Here is a 22424-nt window from a genome sequence, read left to right as displayed (position 1 = left end):
CTGAGGTAGTTGATGTATACAAGTGAATTGTTATGTTCTATGTGGAATATAAGAATGATATTATTATTATTAATTTAGGCCCTCTTTTACTAAGCCACAGTAGAGGTTTCTACCGCGACCTGGAGCGCTAAATACTCCGACGCTCATAGGAATTCTATGAGCAGTGGGGCATTTAGCGCTCGGGCCATGGTAAAGTAAAAGGGGGGGGAGTTAATGCAGAAAAATGCTATTCCACTTTAACTACAACTATATATATGGAGAGGTGGGGGAGCGGGGGAGGAAGGGCAGAGAGTAAGACAGGTGCCAGTGCCCCCACCAAGATGATGCCTGAGGCGAACCCCCTCCCCCTTTCAACACAACTGCATAGAACTATTCTAATTGACAGCTGTCCCCTAAGCAGTATCAGAGTGGTGGACACCTGGAACGCTCTGCCGGTGAAGGTTGCTGCGGAACCCACCGTTCTAGGATTTAAGGGCAAGTTAGATGCACATCTCCTCGCAAGATGCATAGAAGGATACGGGTGACTAAGGATTCGCCAGGTTACACCTGGCTGGGCCTCCGTGTGGGCGGATCGCCGGACTTGATGGACCTAGAAGATGCAGAAACCTATTTCAGACTGCTGCCTGTCCTGCTCAGTCCCTATAAACGAAATATCACAGGCAACCTCATCACGCAAGCAACAGTGTGGCCTTATCCTGTGTGATTCCTGGATCAGACAATGAACAATGTCAGCGAGAAAACACATCAAAACATGATAAAGGCTGAATCTACAGAATATGTGAACATACAAAAGTGCCTCACAGTAGCCATCAATGAGCAGCATCCTTAGAGAGGGTTGTCGTTGACAGAAGTAGATGATCTGCAAGAGAAGAAGAGATCCACAGTGATAACTAATGTTACTGGTACCAGCTGCACAGATGAGTTGACCAACTACTTTGGACAAGCCAAGAGTTACAATCTGGATAAATCTCTAAGCCAGGGGTGCCCACACTTTTTGGACTTGCGAGCTACTTTTAAAATGACCAAGTCAAAATGATCTACCAACAATAAATTTTTTAAAAACACAAAGCACACTGTATGCAGAGAAAATGTTATTTATCATTTATAGTCGGGGGGGGGGGGGGGGGTTTCCAAGAGGTCAAGGCAGATGACTTTAAAATATGCAATGTCACCTCAGTAACAACTATACAAAAATAGACAAATATACCCACTCCCCTTTCACTAAACCACAATAACGGTTTTTAGCACGGGGAGCTGTGTTGAATGCCCCGTGCTGCTCTCAACGCTCATAGGTTCCCTGTGCTAAAAACCACTATTGCGGTTTAGTAAAAGGGGGCCATAGTGCAAAATATAGACAGCAGATATAAATTCTCATAACGGACACATTTTGATAACTAAATTGAAAATAAAATCATTTATTCTACCTTTGTTGTCTGGTGATTTCATGAGTCTCTGGTTGCACTTTCTTCTTCTGACTTTGCATCCAATCTTTCTTTCTTTCTTCCTCCTGCATGCTTCCTCTCCTCCAGACCGCATTCCAACCAACATCTCTCTCTGTCCCTCTATGAATCCAACTTTTTCTTCCTCTCTCCCTGCCTGCCCCCTGCCACCTGACACACTCCATTCCCTCCCCTGACTTTTTCTTCCTCTCTCCCTGCCCCTTCCCTTTCTTTCTCTCTCTGCCCCTTCTTTCTTTCTCTCTCCCTGCCCCTCCTTTCTTTCTTTCTGTCTGCCTTTCTTTCTCTCGTCTCTCTCCAGAGAAGGCAGCACTGTTAGTTGGTCAATGGAGGAACAGCAGCTTGTTTAATTCCAGGAAGCATGAAGCTCAGTGTCTTTCACTCTCCCTGCCCCCCCCCAAACCACCATCTTTCTTTCTCTCTCCATGCCCCCTCCCAAGCTGCCATTGCCGCCAAATTCTCCCTGCTTCTCTGACGTGTAAAAGCCAGGCCCGTGCAGCCATTACACAAGCGTTCCTCCCCCCTCCCCCCCCCCTGACATCAATTCTGGGGTCGGAGAGGAAGTTCCAGGCTAGCCAGGCAGCAATTGGCTGGCCCAAACTTCCTCTCCAACGCCAGAATTGATGTCGAGGGGGGAGGGGGGAATGTTTGTGTAGTGGCTGCATGGGCCTGGCTTTTGCGCTTCGGGGAAGTAGGGAGCACGCAAAGGCAATGTGAGTCTATTGCGGAGCCCAGGATGGGCTCCACGATCGACTCGCGTTGTCCTTGTGATCTACTGGTCGATCACGATCGACCTTTTGGGCACCCATGCTCTAAGCTATGTCTTTTTCAGAAACATAGTAACGTGATGGCAAATAAAGGCCAAATGGCCCATCCAGTTTGCCCATCCGCAGTAACCATTGTCTCTTCCTCTTTCTAAGAGATCCCACACTTTCTTGAATTCAGACACAGTCTTTGTCTCCACCACCTCTACCAGGAGACTGTTCCACACATCTACCACCCTTACTGTAAAAAAATATTTCCTTAGATTACTCCTGAGCCTATCACCTCTTAACTTCATCCTATGCCCTCTCATTGTAGAGCTTCCTTTCAAATGAAAGAGACTCGACTCATGTGCATTTACGCCACATAGGTATTTAAATGTCTCTATCAGTTTTAAGATATTGAAAACTAAGCTATTTGTAGACGCATACTTCTGATTTGTCTTTCCTGACATTGTTTGGGTACCTTGGTAACATGTAATCTTATATGTTATTGAAGAATTTGTAGGTTTATATTTTTATGTGTTTTGATATTGCTGGTAAGAGTGATTCGTACTGGTATTTGTTTTTGCTTTATGTATGTTTATATGGAAACCGCTGTGACTCCAGGCGGTATACAAAATTTTTAATCAAATCAATCAATCAATCAGTGTAAAGAGGTAGAAGAAGGGTGATCACTAGATACTGGGATCTTTAAGGAGAAGGATATACATTTTTGCCTCCCATCGTCCTTCACCTCAAGTGATGCCTACCTGGATGATGCACAAATAGACTCCTCCCAGCATGACCAGGATTTCACCAACGAAGCGAAGGCGGCCCTCAGATGTTTGTTCTATTGGGAATGGAGGCTGCAAGGGGGAAAATCAAGGTGCAATGAGCAATGGCAGGATTGAGTTGTTACCAGATGTTTCTAGGAGTGAGGAATCTATCTTCCTCTCTTTTTTTCTAAATTTTCACTTTCACTGCTGCCCCTACTACCTCTTCTGCCATGAAGGCATGCCTCTATGACAATCCATAAGCATCACAAGTTATGGCTGGGGAGGGGTTTTCTTCCATTGCGACCCCTTGAAAAGCTATTCATTAGCACACAGAACTATCACTTTGTATATAACACATATAACATATACGCACGTGTACCAGTCATAAAGCTATGATATAATGCTTCCTACTACACAGCACATTAGATAAAGAATTAAGCAGAAGCTGGCATTCTTGGACTCTGCTGGCACGAGGAACCTTGCAGCCCCTAAGCTACTATGAATTATTTCTATAGCGCTAACAGATACACGCAGCGCTGTACAGAGTCACAAAGTAGTAGTAGTAGTAGTAATGTGAAGAGTTCCAGTCTTTGGGAAGCAGAGCTGAGATTGTGATGTCATAATGCCTCATTCCACCAATAAGAGCCAACCTCATCAGTGATATCACAATGGCTTGATTGTCCTGTACTCCCCTCTGCCTTCCAACCCAGCAAGCTGATTAACTGTTCCCCTTAACTGTATCCATGACATCCTGTTTGTCTGTCTTGTCTGTTTAGATTGTAAGCTCTTTAGAGCAGGGACTGTCTTCTTTGTACAGCACTGCGTATATCTGGTAGCGCTATAGAAATAATTCATAGTAGTAGTAAGAAAAGGGCCTGCAATTGAAAAAACATGAGGGACCTTGCAGCCCCTAAGCTCAGTAGTTCCCCAAGGTACCACCATGTCCTAGTGATGTATGATGAATGGATGAGTCACATATTATCCTTGATAATCTATAGAAAGGATGTGACACAAAAGCCATCCAAAAACTGAAATAGTGAGGGGGGAACACACAGGCAGATTCATGTTTCAAGTTTTCTTAAAATTTGATAATGTTGCTTATCTGACTTCTAAGCGAGATACAGATTAAAATATAATGGGGAAAACAGATAAAATTAAATTTAAAAAAACACGCCAATAACAATCTATTTAAAAGGAGTAAAAACCAACATTAATCAAATGGCGTAACTGTCAGCCTAGCATTGGGTTAGCCTAACCAATGTCAGCAAAGGCCTATGGGAGATCATATCATTCATGTCTGACCTTAGGGAATGCCATTGCAGACAGCCTTAATTCAATCAATGATTAGAGGACCTGGCAGTAAAAAGGTGCTAAGAAGATGTGTTAATGTCTGGTGCTTAAGATGGACAGCTTAGGAGGTACAATGGGTCCAGGTGCACAGATATTGTCAGAGGGATACTGGAAATTACATTTGACTCCAGTCTATTCTTCTCCAGTCTAGCACACCTCACTCACCTTCCTGGTCAGTGAAACTAACTATTGTTTCAGACAGTTTACTAAGGATGGGGGTACTTAATTTCAATAGATTCTATTGAAGTTCAATAGATTCTATTTGTTATAAAAAGCCCCCTCTCAACATCAATCCCTCTTCTCTCTATCTCTGGAACCTGAAGCTTGGAACATCACCCCCCCCCCATCCCCCTTTCTCTCTCTACTTCTCTCTCTACCTCTCTGTCCTCACAGCACCTATTCTCTCTCATAGACAAGAGCACAGAAACAGTCTCTGTAAAACTTTGCTCTCTCCTTAATTGTAATGCTTAGACATAGAAACATAGAACATGACGGCAGAAAAGAGTCAGGGCCCATCCAGTCTGCCCACACTACTGGCCCCTCCTCCCCCCCCCCCCCCCCCCCCCCCCGCTTATGAATATTGCTTTTCTGTAAGCCTATTTCTATATTATATTCTTTATGCAATCACTTCTGGCTGTGCGTGTCAGTGATTTTACTCCCTAATGAAACTTCTGTGAAGGTATTGAACTCAAGACCTAGTGGATTGTAAGGCCACCTCACATAACCCCTCCAACCTTACAGTAACTAATCCAAAACATCTGATACAAGACTTACACGAGACAAAAGGGAAGTGGGGAAGAAATACAATTGAAATAGGATAGGAAACAAATAAGGGAGGCACTGAAACTTGCTTCTTTGAATGAATAACTGGAAGGAATCTACGAGGGGCTTAAATGTTGAAAGCATTCTTAAATAAATGGCTCTTAAGTAGACCTTTAAAATGGTTTAGACTATTTTCCTCTCTTACTATGGTGGGAAGAGTATTCCACAGTTGAGGGGCGACCACTGAAAAAATATCATGTCTTTTAGTGCCTATTATTCGTAGGGAGGGTACAGTGAGTAATTTACGGTCAGATCTAAGGGGCACAGGACGGCTCATATGGGATCAAATATTTGTCTATAAATTGGGGTGATTTTGTTTGCATTGTTTTGAAGGTTAATAAAGATATTTTATATGAAAACCAATGTTTAATTGGCAGCCATGTAATGACCCATGGTAGGAGGCAGATTTAGGATTTTGGACTGACCTGTCTATATCGCAGAGGGTAGGTAATGTGAGGGCAGCTCAGTCCTGTCAGTGCATAAGCCAAGCACTCTTAGCATCAAACATGTGTTTACCTGTCCTGTAAGAGGCCGGTGATAGGCTACGAAGGTGAAGGTGATCATGTAAGCCACATACAGCAGGAACTTGACGTAGAATATTTTTTGGGCAAATCTGTCCCACTTTTCTTGCAAAAGATTATTCAGGGGTTCCAAAATGACCATGTTGTGCCCATTCTGTGAAAACAATGAGGAAAACTGAATTGTAGTAGTGAAAGCAAGAGCCATTCAGTCTCTCACAGCAAAACTTCTCCTCACTCTCCAGGACAAACCATGTGGTTCATTAGTGTCTTTAGAGATGTGTCTAGACCAGGGATGGGCAATTTTTATACAGGGGGCTGCATGGATGTCAGACTACAACTGGTGCAGAATGTGGCAGTCAGGTTGATTTTTGGGTTGAAGAAGTCCCATCACATAACCCCTTCCTACCGACTCCTGCACTGGTTGCCGATGGAGGCACGTGCGAAGTTTAAGCTGGGATGGTTTTGCTTTAAGGTACTATCCGGTTTAGCCCCTAAATATATAACTGACCTCTTCTCCTTCTCAACCAATAGACATAAGAGAAGCTTACACCTGAAGTTCGTCTCCCCACCGGTTAAAAAAACACCATCAACATCTTTTCTCTTATCAATCAGCATTATGGGGCAAAGACCTGGAAAAACTATTTATGCACGCAAATAACTATGGCGAATTTAGGAAACATCTAAAACATATCTGTTCTTGAAGTACCTAGGTAGCTGATCTGCACAACAACTGATCTCATAAACTGTTAGTCACTAATCTCCAACTATGTAAACCACATAGAACTTCACGGTCCTGCGGTATATAATTGTTATTATTATTATTACTATCCATAGCAGACTGCAACATTACATACTAGTGGAACCATAGACCTTCTGTTATAAATAAATAAATATGTAAAAAATTAACTAAAGTGATGGAAGCAAACCGCTATAGTGGCTATTCTGAAAATATTTGCAAAATACAGTAGTTAAAACCACCAAAACTCAGGTTAATGACATTTTTTTGTCTCTATCTCTCATGTTGGGACTGGGAGTTACGCCTTCTGCCAAGCATGTTTAGGATTTGATGACCAGCTGCTATTCAGCAACACTCCACTGGAGGGATTAAGGGAGGGGTGCACTTTAAGTGTTCGAGGCAGGCCACATAAAATTCCGTGGTGGGCCGCATCCATCCCACAGGCTGCAGGTTGCCCGCACCTGGTCTAGACCAGTGGTCTCAAACTCGTGGCCCGGGGGCCACATGCGGCCCACTAGGTACTATTTTGAGGCCCTTGGAATGTTTATCATGATCACAAAAATAAAATAAAACAGATTCTTGATCATATGTCTCTTTAGCTATAAATGACAATATTATTATTAAGATAGCCAAAAGGAAAGATTTATAAACTATAAAGAGTTTTACCTCATGCAAAATGGTCATTTCTTTAATAAGTCATTAACTATTTTTTCTTCCTCCAAGTACCTACAAATACAAAATGTGGCCCTGCAAAGGTTTTGAGTTTGAGACCACTGATCTAGACAGTGCACACTGTTGCAGACAAGGCTGGTGTTAGACATGATGGGGCCATGGATAAAAATTTGGAAGGGTACCTCAAAGTCCATCAACAGGCTGTACCTCCTTCAGATTCAGGCAAGTTTGTGTCTCCCTGTAGTCTAAGGGCCCAGGTTGCACTTCTCAAACACCAGCCCTGGCTGTACTTCAATTAATAACACTCAGGTCACTATTTAAACTCTATCATTGGCAGTCTGCAATAATCTTCAGTGATATTACCCGGATAATGCCACTGTTACTTAGACAAATGTTTCTACATATCAGACCCAGTGGCATAGTAAAGGGGGGGGGGGGGTACGCCAGCAACCCTCTTCTGCCCCCTGCTCCATCCCACTCCTCCCCCTGACGTGCACACGCCTTCACTTCCCCCCGCCGTACCTCTGTCTCTTCGCCAGCGCGAGCAGCAACTCCAACCTGTTGCTTGCACCAGCATCGGCTCTCCCTCTGAAATCACTTCCAGGTCCCACACCTAGGAAGTAATGTCAGAGAGAGAGCCGGCGCCGATGCGGGCAGCAAGTTGGTGATGCTGCTCACACTGGGGAAGTTAAAAGAGGTAATAAAGAAAGAAAAATTAACCACAAATAAACAGGTCCACAAAAGGTTAATCAAATTAGAGAAGAAAAACCATATAGATACGATACACGGGGCTTAAAGCAGCGGTACTTCTATGCTGAAAGATAAGTGCTTAGCTAAGGCTTTGTTTTTTACATAAGTTATATTGCCTTTTGCACAGCTATTTAGCACAATTATGACTGCATTTTTGCACAAATGTTAATGCTATTTGCACAGTTTTGAATTTAAAAAGTTAAAAAAAATTTTAAAAAAAAGCTCTGAAAAATTTAAATTACTGAGTAGTGAAGTTATATATCTATAAATGAGTGATGGTTTGAGTCACGTTAATATATGAAGATTTTGGATCAATGAAAGAAACCCATGCCACAATTCCTTATATGGATGATATCATTATGATCCTTGGAGTGGCAATTCTGAGATTCTTTCCTTCATTTTTGTAGTAATTAAATCATTTATCTATATGGTTTTTCTTCTCTGGTTTGATTAACCTTTTGTGGACCGAAGTTAAAAGAGGTACAGGGTAGGGAAAGAATGCGCACATGCAGAAGGGAGGGGCAGTGAAGGAGCGTGGGATGGAGAAGAGGGCAGGGAAGGGACGCCACTGCCCTGGGGGCCTTTCATCCTCACTATGTCACTAATCAGACCCACCGTTTCCTCTCACATGCTTGCTTACATATCCCAAGTCTGGTTACATCTCCTTTCCTGAAATGCCATATGTGCCTTGGAAATCCATCTTATTAAGAGTTTCAAGTTTATCAAGTTTCAAGTTTATTTAGTTTCTTTGATTACCTCGCATAGTCCAAATCCAATACGATTTACACAAGTTCCAAAATTATGTAAAATATTAAACAAACATAACATTCATTACTAATACAATAGTACATGTAAGGAGGGAAGGGATTAACAACAATTAACATAAATACAAGAGAGCGAATCTTGATCACAATGAAGGTCTTGAAAACAAGTGGTACAGTGGGATGGCCTAGGCGTTTACTTACAGGAGGGTATCCGCTAAATGCAATGATCTCCAGCACAGAGTCCTTCTCAGAGGTGTCCACTGATGTCAGGTCATAGAGAGACGAAGAAACTGGTCCATACGCCCACTCGGTGAACTTCCTTGACAGGTGTTTGCATTGAGGGTCTGTGATCTCCCGTTGGAGAATGTGCTTAAAAATCTAATATTAACAAGAATAGAAAAACCCAGAATGTAAGTGCCAGGCATAAAATCAAAAGTGTTGCTGTTCTTTTTGAATGGATTTTAACCTCTCTTTCTCCCTAACCAGCATACTGATATGATGAATTAGCTTTCTTATAACTCCAGTTGGGTTGCCTCTGATGGGAAGCCTCAAGCTTAAAATCATGATCACAAGAACATAAGAGCATAAGAATAGCCTTATTGGGTCAGACCAATGGTCCATCAATCCCAGTAGCCCATTCTCACGGTGGCCAATCCAGGTTACCAGTACCTGGCCAAAACCCAAAGAGTAGCAACATTCCATGCTACCGATCCAGGGCAAGCCGAGGCTTCCCCCATGTCTTAATAACAGACTATGGACTTTTACTCCAGGAATTTGTCCAAACCTTTCTTAAAACCAGCTAAGCTATCCACTTTTACCACAACCTCTGGCAATGCGTTCCAGAGCTTAACTAGTCTCTGAGTGAAAAAATATTTCTTCCTATTGATTTTAAAAGTATTTCCCTGCAGTTTCATCCAGTTTCCCCTAATCTTTGTAATTTTTGATGGAGTGAAAAATCAATTCACTTGTACCCCGTTCTACTCCACTGAGGATTTTGTAGACTTCAATCATATCTTCCCTCAGCTGTCTTTTTTCCAGGAGTTCTTTGCTTTTAAGGCTCTGTGAGGGCTTGGTCTTTTTTATTTTATAGACAAACTGCTATGGATCAGGGCATGTGAAGCATCCCACCAAGAGATTTGTCTATACGCATATTTGGAAATGCAATGCATGAATGAATCAGCTCACTGTTTTCTCTGTACAAGTAGTAATCTTTCAGGATTTACAGATGCAAAAGATTTCAGTTCATCTGACATTTTGCTAGTTCACTTCACACATTAAATCTAATCTAATCTAATCCTTAGGTTTGTATACCGCATCATCTCCACGTTCGTAGAGCTCGACTTTATGAGCATTAATTCATAAATTAATGTGCAATAACTAAGGCCCTCTTTTACTAAGTCGCAATCGAGGTTTCTACTGCAGTCCAGGGTGTTAAATGCTCCGATGCCTGCTCCAACATTCATAGGAATTCTGCATTAACCCAGATATTCAATATCAGAGACTGGGCATACCTTGGCATCAGAGAAAGCTGAAGGCATAGGCAAACTAGGCACATACGTAGGGTCCAATTGATTTGGAGGAGCCCTCTGAGATGTGTAATTCAATGGTCCCTATGTTAGATTTTTGCCTTGATAAGTCAATGCTACCAGGGGGAGAGGGGAGACTGGAGCCACTGTTGACTACAGAGGTCCCTCTTCTTCCTCACCTCCCATGCATTTTGTGTTCCACTCAACAAGAAGAGGGGACAAGCAGAACTTCTTATCTGCCATTTCCTTTTCTGCTCTTTTCTTCTTTACTCAGAATCATGTGAGGCCGTTTGTGGGAGCTTTAAAGTGTATTTTTATTACAATGAGATGTCCAACACATTTGTTTGCCTAGGGTCCAAGAAAGAGTTAATCTTCCCTGCTGGGCATTGAATATTTGGGTTAATTTAGCTGCAGCTCTGAGCTGCTTACAAACCACTTACCACTGCAGGTTGCCTATTGGGCCCATGGTTATTAGCTGGTTTGCTGTAATTCTTAATGTTGTCTGGTCCTGTGGATATCTCTCACCTATTTACCTCTGTGTTGAGTTCTCTTTGAGGGTCTTAAGCACATGGACCCAACCCGGCCCATGTGCTTAAGGCCCCGCCCACAGGAGGAGCCTAAGGCTCCCAGGCCTATTCTGGTTGGCCCAGGTGCCTCAGGCCCCACCTGTGGGTGGGGTTTCAGCTGCCTGGGCCAATTCGGCCCCATTCCTAAGCTGGCTGGCCTGCCGGACGGGCAGGCTTGGCACCTGTCCGTCCGGCCAACGTTTTGAGATACGGGGAAGGGGGGTGGGGATGGGGGTTTGTGGGGTCGGCGGAGGGTTGCGGGTCAGTGGGGGGGCGATCAGGGGCTCGGGGGGCGGTCATTGGGGGGTTATGTCGAGAGCAGGAGGGCCTGGGATCCCTCCTGCCCTTATTGTAGTGGGGGGTGGGAGTAGGGGGTCCGCCTGGGCAGGAGGGGTTGGGCTCCCTCCTGCCCGATCTTGTAGGGGGTGGGGGGGCGAGAAGCCAGGAGGGCTTGGGCTCTCTCCTGGCCCGATCGTAATCAGGGGGGGCCGCGGGCAGGAGGGCTTGGGCTCTCTCCTGCCCCGAACGTAATCGGGGGGTTGGGGATTGCGGGCAGGAGGGCTTGGGCTCCCTCTTGCCCCGATGTCGGGGGGGGGGGGGGTTTGAGGTGGATTCTGTAACCGGTGCTGTTTTTGACAGACACCGGTTGCAGAATCCAGGTTTTAGCCTCACCACTTAGAAATTTCTTTTGTCTAGATTACATTTCTTGTTAAGTGCATCCAGATTCCAGTTCATAATAAAGTGCTCAGTGTTTGTATACCACATCCGTTTAAAACTTATTTCTCCTGAAGCCTTACTGCTTCTAAATTCGTTTTCCACTGCTACCAGTGATCTCCTGCCTCTAACTCAAACTCAAGGCTTCAGGAGAAAAAAAAGTTTTAAACGGATGTGGTATAGACAGGTCAGGATTAATTTGTCGAGGGCCCCTAGGCACCCAAGTACACTGGGCCCCCTTGCCCCACCCCACCCCACTATGCGCCCAGGCAGAAACAGGAAGCTGCGTCAGAGGGAAGCTTTGGGCAAGCAGCACCGCTTGCACAATTACAGTTCCCGTTGCCTTTCTTACCCGCGTTGCTTGCTTGTCTTATGTTCCGTCGATCGGGGTGGAGCCCGCGTTGCCGATCGATGCTGGAGGGGCCCCATCGCCGTTTGGAAAAAACAATGTTGATGCCCTCCTTCATCGGGCCCCCCTGACCATTTTGGGCCCTGGGCACGTGCCTACTTGGCCTATTGGTTACTGTATTTTCAACTGGGATTTAGCACTTTATGAATGCAATGATGTTATTTGTATTATGTATATTGTGAAATTTAAAATAAATAGTGTTTAATAAATAAATGATTTAAATTTAATAAGAGGGCATTATATATTTATTTATTATTATGTAATGATTGCCAGAAAGATAAATAAATCATAAGAACATAAGCATCGCCTCTGCCGAGTCAGACCATAGGTCCATCATGCCCAGCAGTCGACTCCCGCGGCGGCCCCCCAGGTCAATGACCTGTGAGTGATCTATTACTCCAAAGCATTTTGTACTATATAGTAACCCTCTACTTGTACCCCTCAATCCCCTTATCCTTCAGGAACTCATCCAATCCCATTTTGAAACCCAAAATCGTACTCTGCTCTACCACCTTCTCTGGAAGCGCATTCCAGGGGTCCACCACCTTCTGAGTGAAGAAGAACTTCCTAGCATTTGTTCTGAACCTATCTCCCTTCAATTTTTTTGAGTGCCCTCTAGTTTTTGTTGCCCCCGCCAGTCTGAAGAATCTGTCCCTCTCTACCTTCTCTATACCCTACATGATTTTGTAAGTTTCTATCATATCCCCTCTAAGTCTCCGCTTTTCTAGGGAAAAGAGCCTCAGCTTCTCCAGCCTCTCAGCATATGAAAGGTTTTCCATGCCCTTTATCATTTTTGTTGCTCTTCTCTGGACCCTCTCGAGTATCGTCATATCCTTCTTAAGGTACGGCGACCAGTACTGAACGCAGTACTCCAGATGCGGCCGCACCATCGCTCTATACAGCGGGAGGATAACTTCCTTGGTTCTGGTAGTGATACCTTTTTTGATAATGCCCAACATTCTGTTCACCTTTTTTGAGGCCGCTGCGCATTGTGCCGCCGGTTTCATTGTTTTATCTACCAAAACCCCCAAGTCCTTTTCTAGGTTGCCTTCCCCAATATCATCCCCCCATTCGTGTAGTTATACATCGGGTTTCCTTTCCCTATGTGCATGACTTTACATTTTTCCACATTGAAGCTCATCTGCCATTTATTTGCCCACTCACTCAGCTTGTTCAGGTCTCTTTGAAGTTCTTTAAATTCCTCAACAGATCTAACCGTACCGGAGAGTTTTGTATCATCCGCAAATTTTATAACTTCGCACTTTCCAGGTCGTTAATAAATATATTGAACAGGAGTGGTCCCAGCACTGACCCTTGTGGGACGCCACTCGTGACCCCTTTCCAGTCAGAATAGTGTCCCTTTAGTCCTACCCTCTGTTTCCTGTCCGCCAGCCAGTTTCTGATCCATCTGTGTATGTCCCCTTCCACCCCGTGGTTCCACAGTTTCCTTAGTAGGTGGCTGTGAGGTACCTTGTCGAAGGCTTTCTGGAAGTCCAGGTATACTATGTCTATGGAGTCACCTTTGTCCAATTGTTCACTTATCCCCTCAAAGAAGTGCAGCAGGTTCGCTTGGTAAGATCTTCCAGTACAGAAACCATGCTGGCTTGTTCTCATCAGCCTGTTTTTTTCTATATGCTCATTGATACTGTCCTTGATCAATGATTCAGCCATCTTCCCCAGAACTGAGGTTAAGCTGACCGGTCTATAATTCCCCGGGTCGCCTCTGGATCTCTTCTTGAAGATAGGTGTAACATTCGCTATCCTCCAGTCTTCCAGGATTACCCCTGTTTTCAAGGATAGGTTGCAAATCTGCTGCAGTAACTCCGCTATTTCGCCTCTAAGTTCTTTTAGTATTCTTGGGTGGATTCCATCTGTGCCCGGAGATTTGTCAGTTTTTAGTCTATCTATCTGTCTGAGTACATCTTCGAGGCTTACCTCCATGCATGATAATTTTTCCTCTTGGTCCCCCTTGAAGAATATTTCCAGTTCCGGCACATTGGATGTATCCTCTATTGTGAAGACCGATGAGAAGAACGTGTTTAATCTGTCCGCCTCCTCCTTTACCACTCCCTTCCTGTCACCCTCATCCAGGGGTCCCACCTCCTCCCTCGCCGGTTGTTTTCCTTTCATATATCGAAAGAATGGTTTGAAATTCCGTACCTCCTTACCATTTTTGTTGTTAATATAATACTATATATTCACCCAGCCACCTGAAGTAAGTTGCAAGGATTTAGAGCCTCTAGGACTGAGATAACTGCAGGGATATAAACTAGGGTTACTATATGGCTCCAAAAAAAGAAGAATGGATTTAGACATCCAAGTTTTACTTCCACTGAAAGCAATGGCAGTAAGGAGGACAAACAGACACATCTGGCTTTTATTTCCATTGAAAGCAATGGCAGTAAGGAGGACAAACAGACACATCTGGCTTTTATTTCCATTGAAAGCAATGGCAGTAAGAAGGACAAACAGATACATCTGGGTTTTACTTCCAATGAAAGCAATGGAAGTAAAACCCAGATGTCTCAATCTGTCCTCCTTTTTCCAGAGCTCTAGATATAACCTTTCATCTCTAAGGCTGGAAGACATAGGATACTTATAGAGATATAGAGCGTCTTGCATCAAGGACTGAGGCATGGGCAAAAGGATACAGGTCTGTCACCTCTAGGACTGTTTGGGCTTCTAGGACTGTCTGGGCTTGACCTATATCTGATGGCTTATGGTTGAACGGCATATCTTTTATCATACATACAGAAATTTCATGATCACTGAACCTGGTCTCTGAATGGGTACAGTTCTACTCACCTTTATCTTTCCTGTTTTTGCAGCCAGCTTCAATGGTGTTAAGCCCTTCCAGTTTGTTATCTCCTCCAACTTCAGTGTTGGGCTAGATTTTGCAGCCGTCATTAAGATGTCATCATACATTCTGATGACAAACCTGGTGTTGTCTTCTGTGTCATCAGCCACCATCACCAAGGCATGGAGGACTGTGTTACCCTCAGAATCCTTTGCAGTGAGGTCAGCTTTCCGGTATGGGTTATCCAACAAGTAGTTGACTATGTTTGGTTGATTGGTACAGGCAGCCAAGGAGAGAGGAAGTTCACCTAGAAAACAGAAAAGAGATTTAGAAAAGGATTTGGAATGAGGTTGAAAAATGCTTCTCTGGTACTAGACAAGTTTTCCCGAAATCACAGTCCTGAGGCTCTGGGCACTACTTGAGCTAATATTGAAGAAACCTACATGTGATGCTTTAAAATTCTGTATGGAGCAAACTCTGATATCATTCAGACAGACTGACTTATCCCCGCATCATCTACTGATTCTCTAGTGACAACATACCAAAATAAAATCCAATGCCTTTTTTCTTCTTTCTGAAGAAGTCCCCATCTGCTTTTGCATGGACATCCGCTTTGTTCTTCATCAGCAGCTTCACCAAATCCAAGTTCCGTCTTTCCACAGCAATGTGCAATGCCGACTGACCTGAGGGGACATAAATCACAGTAAGGCCCAATGACTTCTGGGGTCAAAGTCATACAAGAAGTACCAGTATTGGAGCATCTCTCAGATTCCGTCTCCCAGATACAACGCAGGGATCACCCAATGAGTGTTACTCTGTGCAGAGCCTTTGAGAAAAATACATTAATTATTTTACCTATGTTGGGTTTTGCTGTGCTGTGCTCTACTTTGGTGTGCTGTTTTGCAGTGAATTGCAATGTGGTGAATTGGGCCTGTGTTGGCTGTGTTGTGTTGTGCTGTGCCAAGAACAGTCTCTTGGCCAACTGCCCAATATTCATCTCCACAGCAAACCCATTATCTTTCTTAATTACTCCTAGAGACTCTCTCAGCAGGAAATGTAAAATACAGTCCTAACTAAGGGAATGGACTCTGAGACAGAGTCCAGATACTGCTGACATCACCATGTATTAAATCTTAATTCGACTTTTATGGAGCAAAAGGATGCATCCCAAGTAGCTCAGACAGCATGTAGGAGCTTCACAGTAATTGGTCACAACTAAAATTCTCAATATCAATCCACTCTTAAAGAAGAATGTTTTTAAAAAAATATATAATGGTGAAAAATATAAAATGGAAACTCTGCTCTTTACTGCCACTTGCTTAAAAACTTTTGGACTGCTTTGGAAGGGATTTCTTATCTTGGGTCATACATATCACTATTATGTATTTACTCCCTCTACTATTAAACTGAGCTAGCTGTTTTTAGCGCAGAGTGCCGCGCTGAATGACCCGCGCTGTTCCCGACGCTCATAGGAACTCTATGAGTGTCGGGAGCAGCGTGGGCCATTCAGCGCAGCTCTCTGTGCTAGAAACTCCTAGCGCAGTTTAATAGAAGAGGGGGCTAGGCCCGGATTCTGTAACCAGTGTCATTGTCGGCAGCTGCCTTAAAAGTGGCCACCAATCATGTCAATCATGCAATGGCGCCAGGTACAGAAACACACCTCCAGCAAAGGTAAGCACCAGAAACGTAGGCCAGGGTTTTCCTGGACTACATTTCCGGTGCCTGTGATGTGAATTGTGCCTCCGTAGGTGCTATAGGCTGCCTAATGCCACTTCTGGTGTTAGCCATGCCCACAGTGGCATTAGGCAGCCTAAAGTGCCTACGGAGGTGGGATTCCAGTGCCGATATTTAGGCGCCTTGAAGTTCAGCTAGGAACATCATTTCAATGAGATTATTTTTAGTGAGTTTGGGCGCCAACCGGCAATGTTTGGAGAATCTTTATACGCCTCCCACAAAACTCTGTTCCTCATATAAGCCGCTCTTAGCTGTGCCCTTCTCCTCCGCTGCCAATTCCAGACTTTGTTCCTTTCATCTAGCTGCCCCTATGCCTGGAATAAATTACCTGAGTTTGCCTGCCTAGCCCCTTCCCTTGTTTAAAAGCAGGCTGAAAACCCACCTTTTTGATATAGCCTTCGATCCCTAACCCTACTCCCCACTGCCCACCAACCCAGCCAGCAGATTAATCTTAACTGTATCCATGACATCCTGTTTATCTGTCTTGGCTGTTTAGATTGTAAGCTCTTTCGAGCAGGGACTGTTTTCTTCTTCTTTGTGATTCTGTATAGTGCTGTATACGTTTGTAGCGCTATAGAAATAATTATTATTAATAATAATAACTTTATTTTTCTATACCGCCAACACCCAAAAAGTTCTAGGCGGTTCACAGAATAAGAAGGACTGGACATTCCAGTGATAATACAAAGCAATCAGAAAGGCAATACAATATTTCAATAATGAAAATACAGAATGAAACTATAACATAGTCATTAATCAAGAACACATTTTTTTAACAAATAGATCTTAACCAATTTTCTAAAAGTGCAATAAGATGCAGATTGATGAATCAGATTATCTAGCCATAGTTGAACTTTGCCTGTTTGATAAACCAAAGATATTTGTTTTATTTTGACTTAATTTTTTGTTATTTTGGTTTTTCCTTTGTTCTGATTTTTTTTGCACTTTTAGTATGTTAAGTATTTGTTCATACAGGTGTGAGTCTAAGAGACAGTTAGGGATATTTGCTAAGCACCTAATATTTGATACATTATTGTTTGTGAACTACTGTGAACTTCGAAGAGGTATCGGTGGTATAGAAATAAAAATTGTAGTGTAGTGGTAGTAGAATCCGGGCCTTAGTAATAAACGTTGGGCTCATTATTCAGTGTTTTGAGGACCGCCATTGGTGTTATACCTGGAAATTCAGTGCCAGGCCATGTCTGAGCTCCAGCATCAGCACTAAACCAGTTATGAAGAACTGTATATAAACAGGACTGTATTTCAGGTGGTCTTATTTAGGTGGTTATCTTTGCCAGATAAGTGTTGAAAATTGGCAATTAACTGGTTAAGTGCCAATTCCACCCCCAGAATACCCCCAAGTGGCACTATCTGGTTAAATGCCACTGAAAATGTTTGATTAGCCATGGACAGGCAATTTAAATGACTTCCACCACTCCAAACAGCTTACAGAAGTCTCTCTTCAGTTGGTGGTGGTGGTATTCCACACAGTCTGATGTACTGGCTGTTTTGCCGTTCCTTCCTCCTCTCCTCCAAATTCTGGTGCCCTGGAAGATTGCCTAGTTTTGCCTAGTGATAGGACCGGTCCAGGACAGGTAAATAAAACAATATACAGTATTTAGGTGAATAAATCACTACATGTGGGCAGGAACAGATGGAGTGAATCCCAATAATAAAGAGCATTTTGCAGGTTCTCTTAGGCTTCTATGACTGGTGTCATGATTATTGCAGTTTGTCTTTATATACAGTGGGTCCTCAAATCTGGTTGACTGGGGCTTGAGGTGCGGCAAGGGACTCCATTGGTCACGAATTTGAATTTTAGCAGGAGAGTCCATTACTCACAAATTTGACCAGCTTTATGGGAGAATATCTTTAAAATTCAAATTTGTGACCAACAGACATTCCTGTCAAAATTTAAGATTGTGACCAGTGGACTCTCCTGCCACAATTCAAATTTGTGACCAATGGATTCCCTTGCCGCACCTCAAGCCCCAGTCAACCAGGTTTGAGGACCCACTCTATATAAAGACAAACTGCAGACCTCCCAGCACACCCTGAAGAAAGCCGCAGCATGATGGCTGAAACGTCGTTTTTACCTATCCAGATGTGGCAAGACCTGGATAACTGCAATAATCCGCATTTCACAGGTTCTCTCTCATGCAGACTCCAAATATCATTTTTTCAGGATGTTCCAAAAATCTTTTTGAGTTTGAAAATATAGCAAATAGTCATCAAATTCCCTTTTATGATAGTGGATATTTGAGAAACTTGATCTCTGATCTTTTTGCCTCTTAGAGGCCAAGACTGTATACTGCTCAGACAGATGGATGGAGGAGTTATAAATTTGAGCATTTTTAAATGAATAACCTAATTCATAAATAACCTAATTTATAAGCCACCCAAATATGTTGAGTCCATAGCTTTGAATATGATCTTCTGTGGGGATAATGCCTTCTAATCCTTTGTAGAGACCATTCCTACAGCATGTCTGCTTGGGGCAATGAAGAACGGAAAGAAGTTGGCAAGAAAACTGGTAATTGAAGTGCAAGAGCCACAAAGTTGTTTATTTAAAACAAACAAATTTGCTAAGAGGGAATTTTTTTTTTTTTTTTTTTTCAAACATTCAGTTTTACAATAGAGACATTCATTCTGAGATAGTCACACAGGGTGCTCCTGAGATCCACCCTATGAATACACCAAGCAAACTGTGTATCTGTTATCAGACACCCTCCCCTTCTTCCTACTGAGATTATATGACCTTCAGGGCTGAACCTCCTTGGCCCAATCATTCATTGTATTTTGTATTGACCCAGTCATGTTTTTCATGGCCAAGAGTCCATATGCCACCTGTTCAGTATGAAAACAAAGTAGAAGGATTTTTTTTTTTTTTTTTTTAGCTATTTGGAAATACATTCAATACTTATTTCAGTCAAGATCAAGAGCAAATATTGAGTAAGGGTTACGTGGTCACCTCATGAGAGGTGGTAATATTTTTCAAGTGTTGTATCCAGGTCACTTTGCAATTCTGTGATCAATAAACAGCTCCTGATATGGTCCACTGGATTCCATATAGGTTGTTCAAAGCTGGGTGCCCAGATTTGGGTGTGGAGTTCAGATATGCACATAAACTAATTAGTTAATTGGGTGCTTACAACCAATTATTGATTTTAATTAAAGTTAATTGGCACTAATTTGGATTTACATGCCCATCTGCCTATGTGCTATTCTATAACTCTATATTCCCAAAATAACTCACTTACAACCCAAAATGAGGCATGGCCCTAGGAGGGGCAGGGGTGAAGCAGGAGCATTCCAAATATTTAGGTGCCATGTTATAGAATACCAGGGTCATTGGCATAGTAAGGGGGGTGGAACACCCCAGGTGCCATCTTGGTAAGGGCGGCAGCACTTCTCCTCCTTTCCACCCCCTCCCATCCGCTGCTTTCCCCCCCCCCCCCCCCCGTACCTCTAGCTCTTCACCAGTGCAAGCAGCAGTACCAACCTGCTGCTTGCACCGGCCCTGGCTCTCCCTCTGATTTCACTTCCTGGTCCCATGACCAGGAAGTGATGTCAGAGAGAGAGCCGAGGCCAGCGTGAGCAGCAAGTTGGAGATGCTGCTTGCGCCAGGGAAGTTAAAGAGGTATGGGGAAGGAAAGGTGGGGGGCAGAGAAGAGGACAGGAGGTGCTACCACCCCAGGTGCCTTCCACCCTCGCTACACCACTGACCAGGGTTTCATGCCTAATTTTCATGCTAGGATTTACACCAGGTTTCCGCTGGTGCAAGTTCTTCCATCCAAAGTTGGGCACAGCTAGACATTTTCAACAATGCAAGAAATCAAATTTTTTGGAATCAAATTGAAAGAAACATCTAATGAATTCTTGCAAATACTTCAAATTATTAAGGATTAAAAGCAATAATTTTTTTCCTTGCATTGTTTAAGGACATTATAATATAAAGAACTGCAGTAATTTTATTCAGACACTATTAGATAATAGAATGATCAATGGTATTTAGAAATGTTATAAGTGGTTCTTCAAGGCATTATCATTATTATAATTTCAAGATATATTTAATATGTATGTGCATATTTGAATAAGAGTTGTTCTGTATAAAGATAAAGATAATAATTACGAGAGATTTACAATGAACATATTTTTTTATAAAATTAACTTATTTTAATATTCTAAAATAAAAATTAGCATGGGCACAATGCAATATGCAGTCAGGGCCAGTTAGCCTATGGACCTGGTGAGGCTCTGGCCCAGCACTAAAGGGCATCAAATGGCTTATAAGTTAAGGTATGAGATGCAGTTTTAACACTCTCCTTCCCTGCTGCCCAGACCCAACAGGATGCAGCTTCATAGGCCAGCTGCTGCTAGGGGAGAGGGCAAGCGTCAACATCAGCATCAGAGGAGGGAAGTGCAGCACTTCCCTCCTCCTTCTGATGCTACTACAACTATTTATCACTTATATAGCGCTGAAAGGCATACATAACGCTGTACATTTTGACATTTATAGACAGTCCCCTCTTGGAAGAGCTTACAATCTAACTTGGACAGACAGACATGACATATAGGGTTGGGGATGTAGAACCCAAGGTGAGAGAATTTAGGAGTCAAAAGCACTCTCAAAGAGGTGGGCTTTTAACTGGACCTTGAACACTGCCAGAGAATGAGCCCGCCATAGGGATTTGGGCAGCTAGTTCCAAGCATTCAGTGCAGCAAGGAAGAAGGGACGGAGTCTGGAGGTGGCAGTTGAAGAGAAGGGCACAGATAGAAGGGACTTACCAGCTGAGCAGAGCTACCTGGGGGGGGAGTGGGGGGGAAGGGGGTTGACACAGGCGGAGATAAGCGAAGAGAGATAGTGAGGGGCAACTGAGTGAGTGCATTTGTAGGCAGGGCCGCCATCAGAAATTTCTGGGCCCCTTACTGAGCAATCCTATTGGACCCCCCCACGCACCCCTTCCCCCCCCCCACACTTTTGTCCGCGGGGGGTGCTATCAGGAAATCAGCAGGGGACAAAAAAAAAAGTATGACAACAGTGTTTATTGTTGTGCACAGCAGAAGCATAATACAGGAATTTGTGCTATGGTGGCCTAGGACCAATGTTCCCTCTAAGGATTGATGAGGTGTGTGCAAAAAAAAATATGCATGAGCAACAAGTTACATATTCCACAAATTTATGAGCAGGCGCGGAGGACGCATTTTTAAACAAATGTACCGTATTTGCCGGCGTATAAGACGACTGGGCGTATAAGACGACCCCCCAACTTTTACAGTTAAAATATAGAGTTTGTTATATACTCGCCATATAAGACTACCCCTTCTTCCGCACACCTTCTGCACAACAAATAAAACTTAAGAACATCAGAATTTATTTCAACAATTTTAATTAATTCACTAAAGCTGAATAGAACAATAAACCCATGGGAGCTGCCATGCTATTTGTTTTCTAAACTGTTAACCAAACTGAAACTGTCAATGATAGAAGGAAGATAACACATAGAGGGAGAGAACAAGTGCCGGGCAAGTCCCTAGCAAGTTTGCTGGCATGACAGTTTCCCTTTAAAAGCCTTCAAAAGCCTCCTGTTCGCCCCCGCAACTTCCTTAAGGGCTAGACTCCACACATGGCCGCATGTGCGAGAGACGTAGTAAAGAGAAAAGGGGTGGGGCCAGAGCGTCGCTGCTTCCTGCTGCGCATGATGAAGGAGCTGGCACCCTTGTCACACTGATGTCCCACCATGGCCCCGCTGATGTCCCGGCAGGTTTACTAGTACCATAAGCACCGTAAGGAAGGAGATATTAGGGCATGTAAAGTAGAGAGTTGCGCGGGGACAGAAATCCCACCCGTCCCTGCCAAAGTCCCACCCGTCCCCACCCGTCCCCACGAGGAATCCCTCCGTCCCCACCCATCCCCGCGAGGAATCCCCTCCGTCCCCACCCGTCCCCGTGAGGAATCCCCTCCGTCCCCACCCGTCCCCGCGAGGAATCCCCTCCGTCCCCGCCCGTCCCTATAAACTTCAGAAATAGTTATTTCATTTAATTATGCTACTGAATTAAAGGCTCTGGTAGAAACCCATTTACAAA

At 43.7% G+C, this 22424-nt stretch overlaps 1 protein-coding gene across 4 annotated transcripts in view; it reads right to left on the bottom strand.

Annotated features, from left to right (window-relative positions):
• The window catches only part of LOC117348861 (transient receptor potential cation channel subfamily V member 1-like), a 68204-nt gene that overhangs the window by 14107 nt on the left and 31673 nt on the right, over positions 1–22424 (bottom strand). For all 4 annotated transcript variants that reach the window (XM_033921426.1, XM_033921427.1, XM_033921425.1 and 1 more), the window contains 6 exons: positions 15146–15286; positions 14612–14910; positions 8793–8969; positions 5665–5823; positions 2971–3066; positions 789–859 (listed from right to left, as the gene is read on the bottom strand). In XM_033921426.1, coding sequence (XP_033777317.1) covers positions 789–859; positions 2971–3066; positions 5665–5823; positions 8793–8969; positions 14612–14910; positions 15146–15286 — 943 coding nt within the window. The remainder of the gene's footprint in view (positions 1–788; positions 860–2970; positions 3067–5664; positions 5824–8792; positions 8970–14611; positions 14911–15145; positions 15287–22424) is intronic.

This window comes from Geotrypetes seraphini, chromosome 15 (assembly GCF_902459505.1).
Source record: "Geotrypetes seraphini chromosome 15, aGeoSer1.1, whole genome shotgun sequence".
Lineage (NCBI taxonomy): Eukaryota > Metazoa > Chordata > Amphibia > Gymnophiona > Dermophiidae > Geotrypetes > Geotrypetes seraphini.
This window is presented reverse-complemented; position numbering and strand designations above follow the sequence as displayed.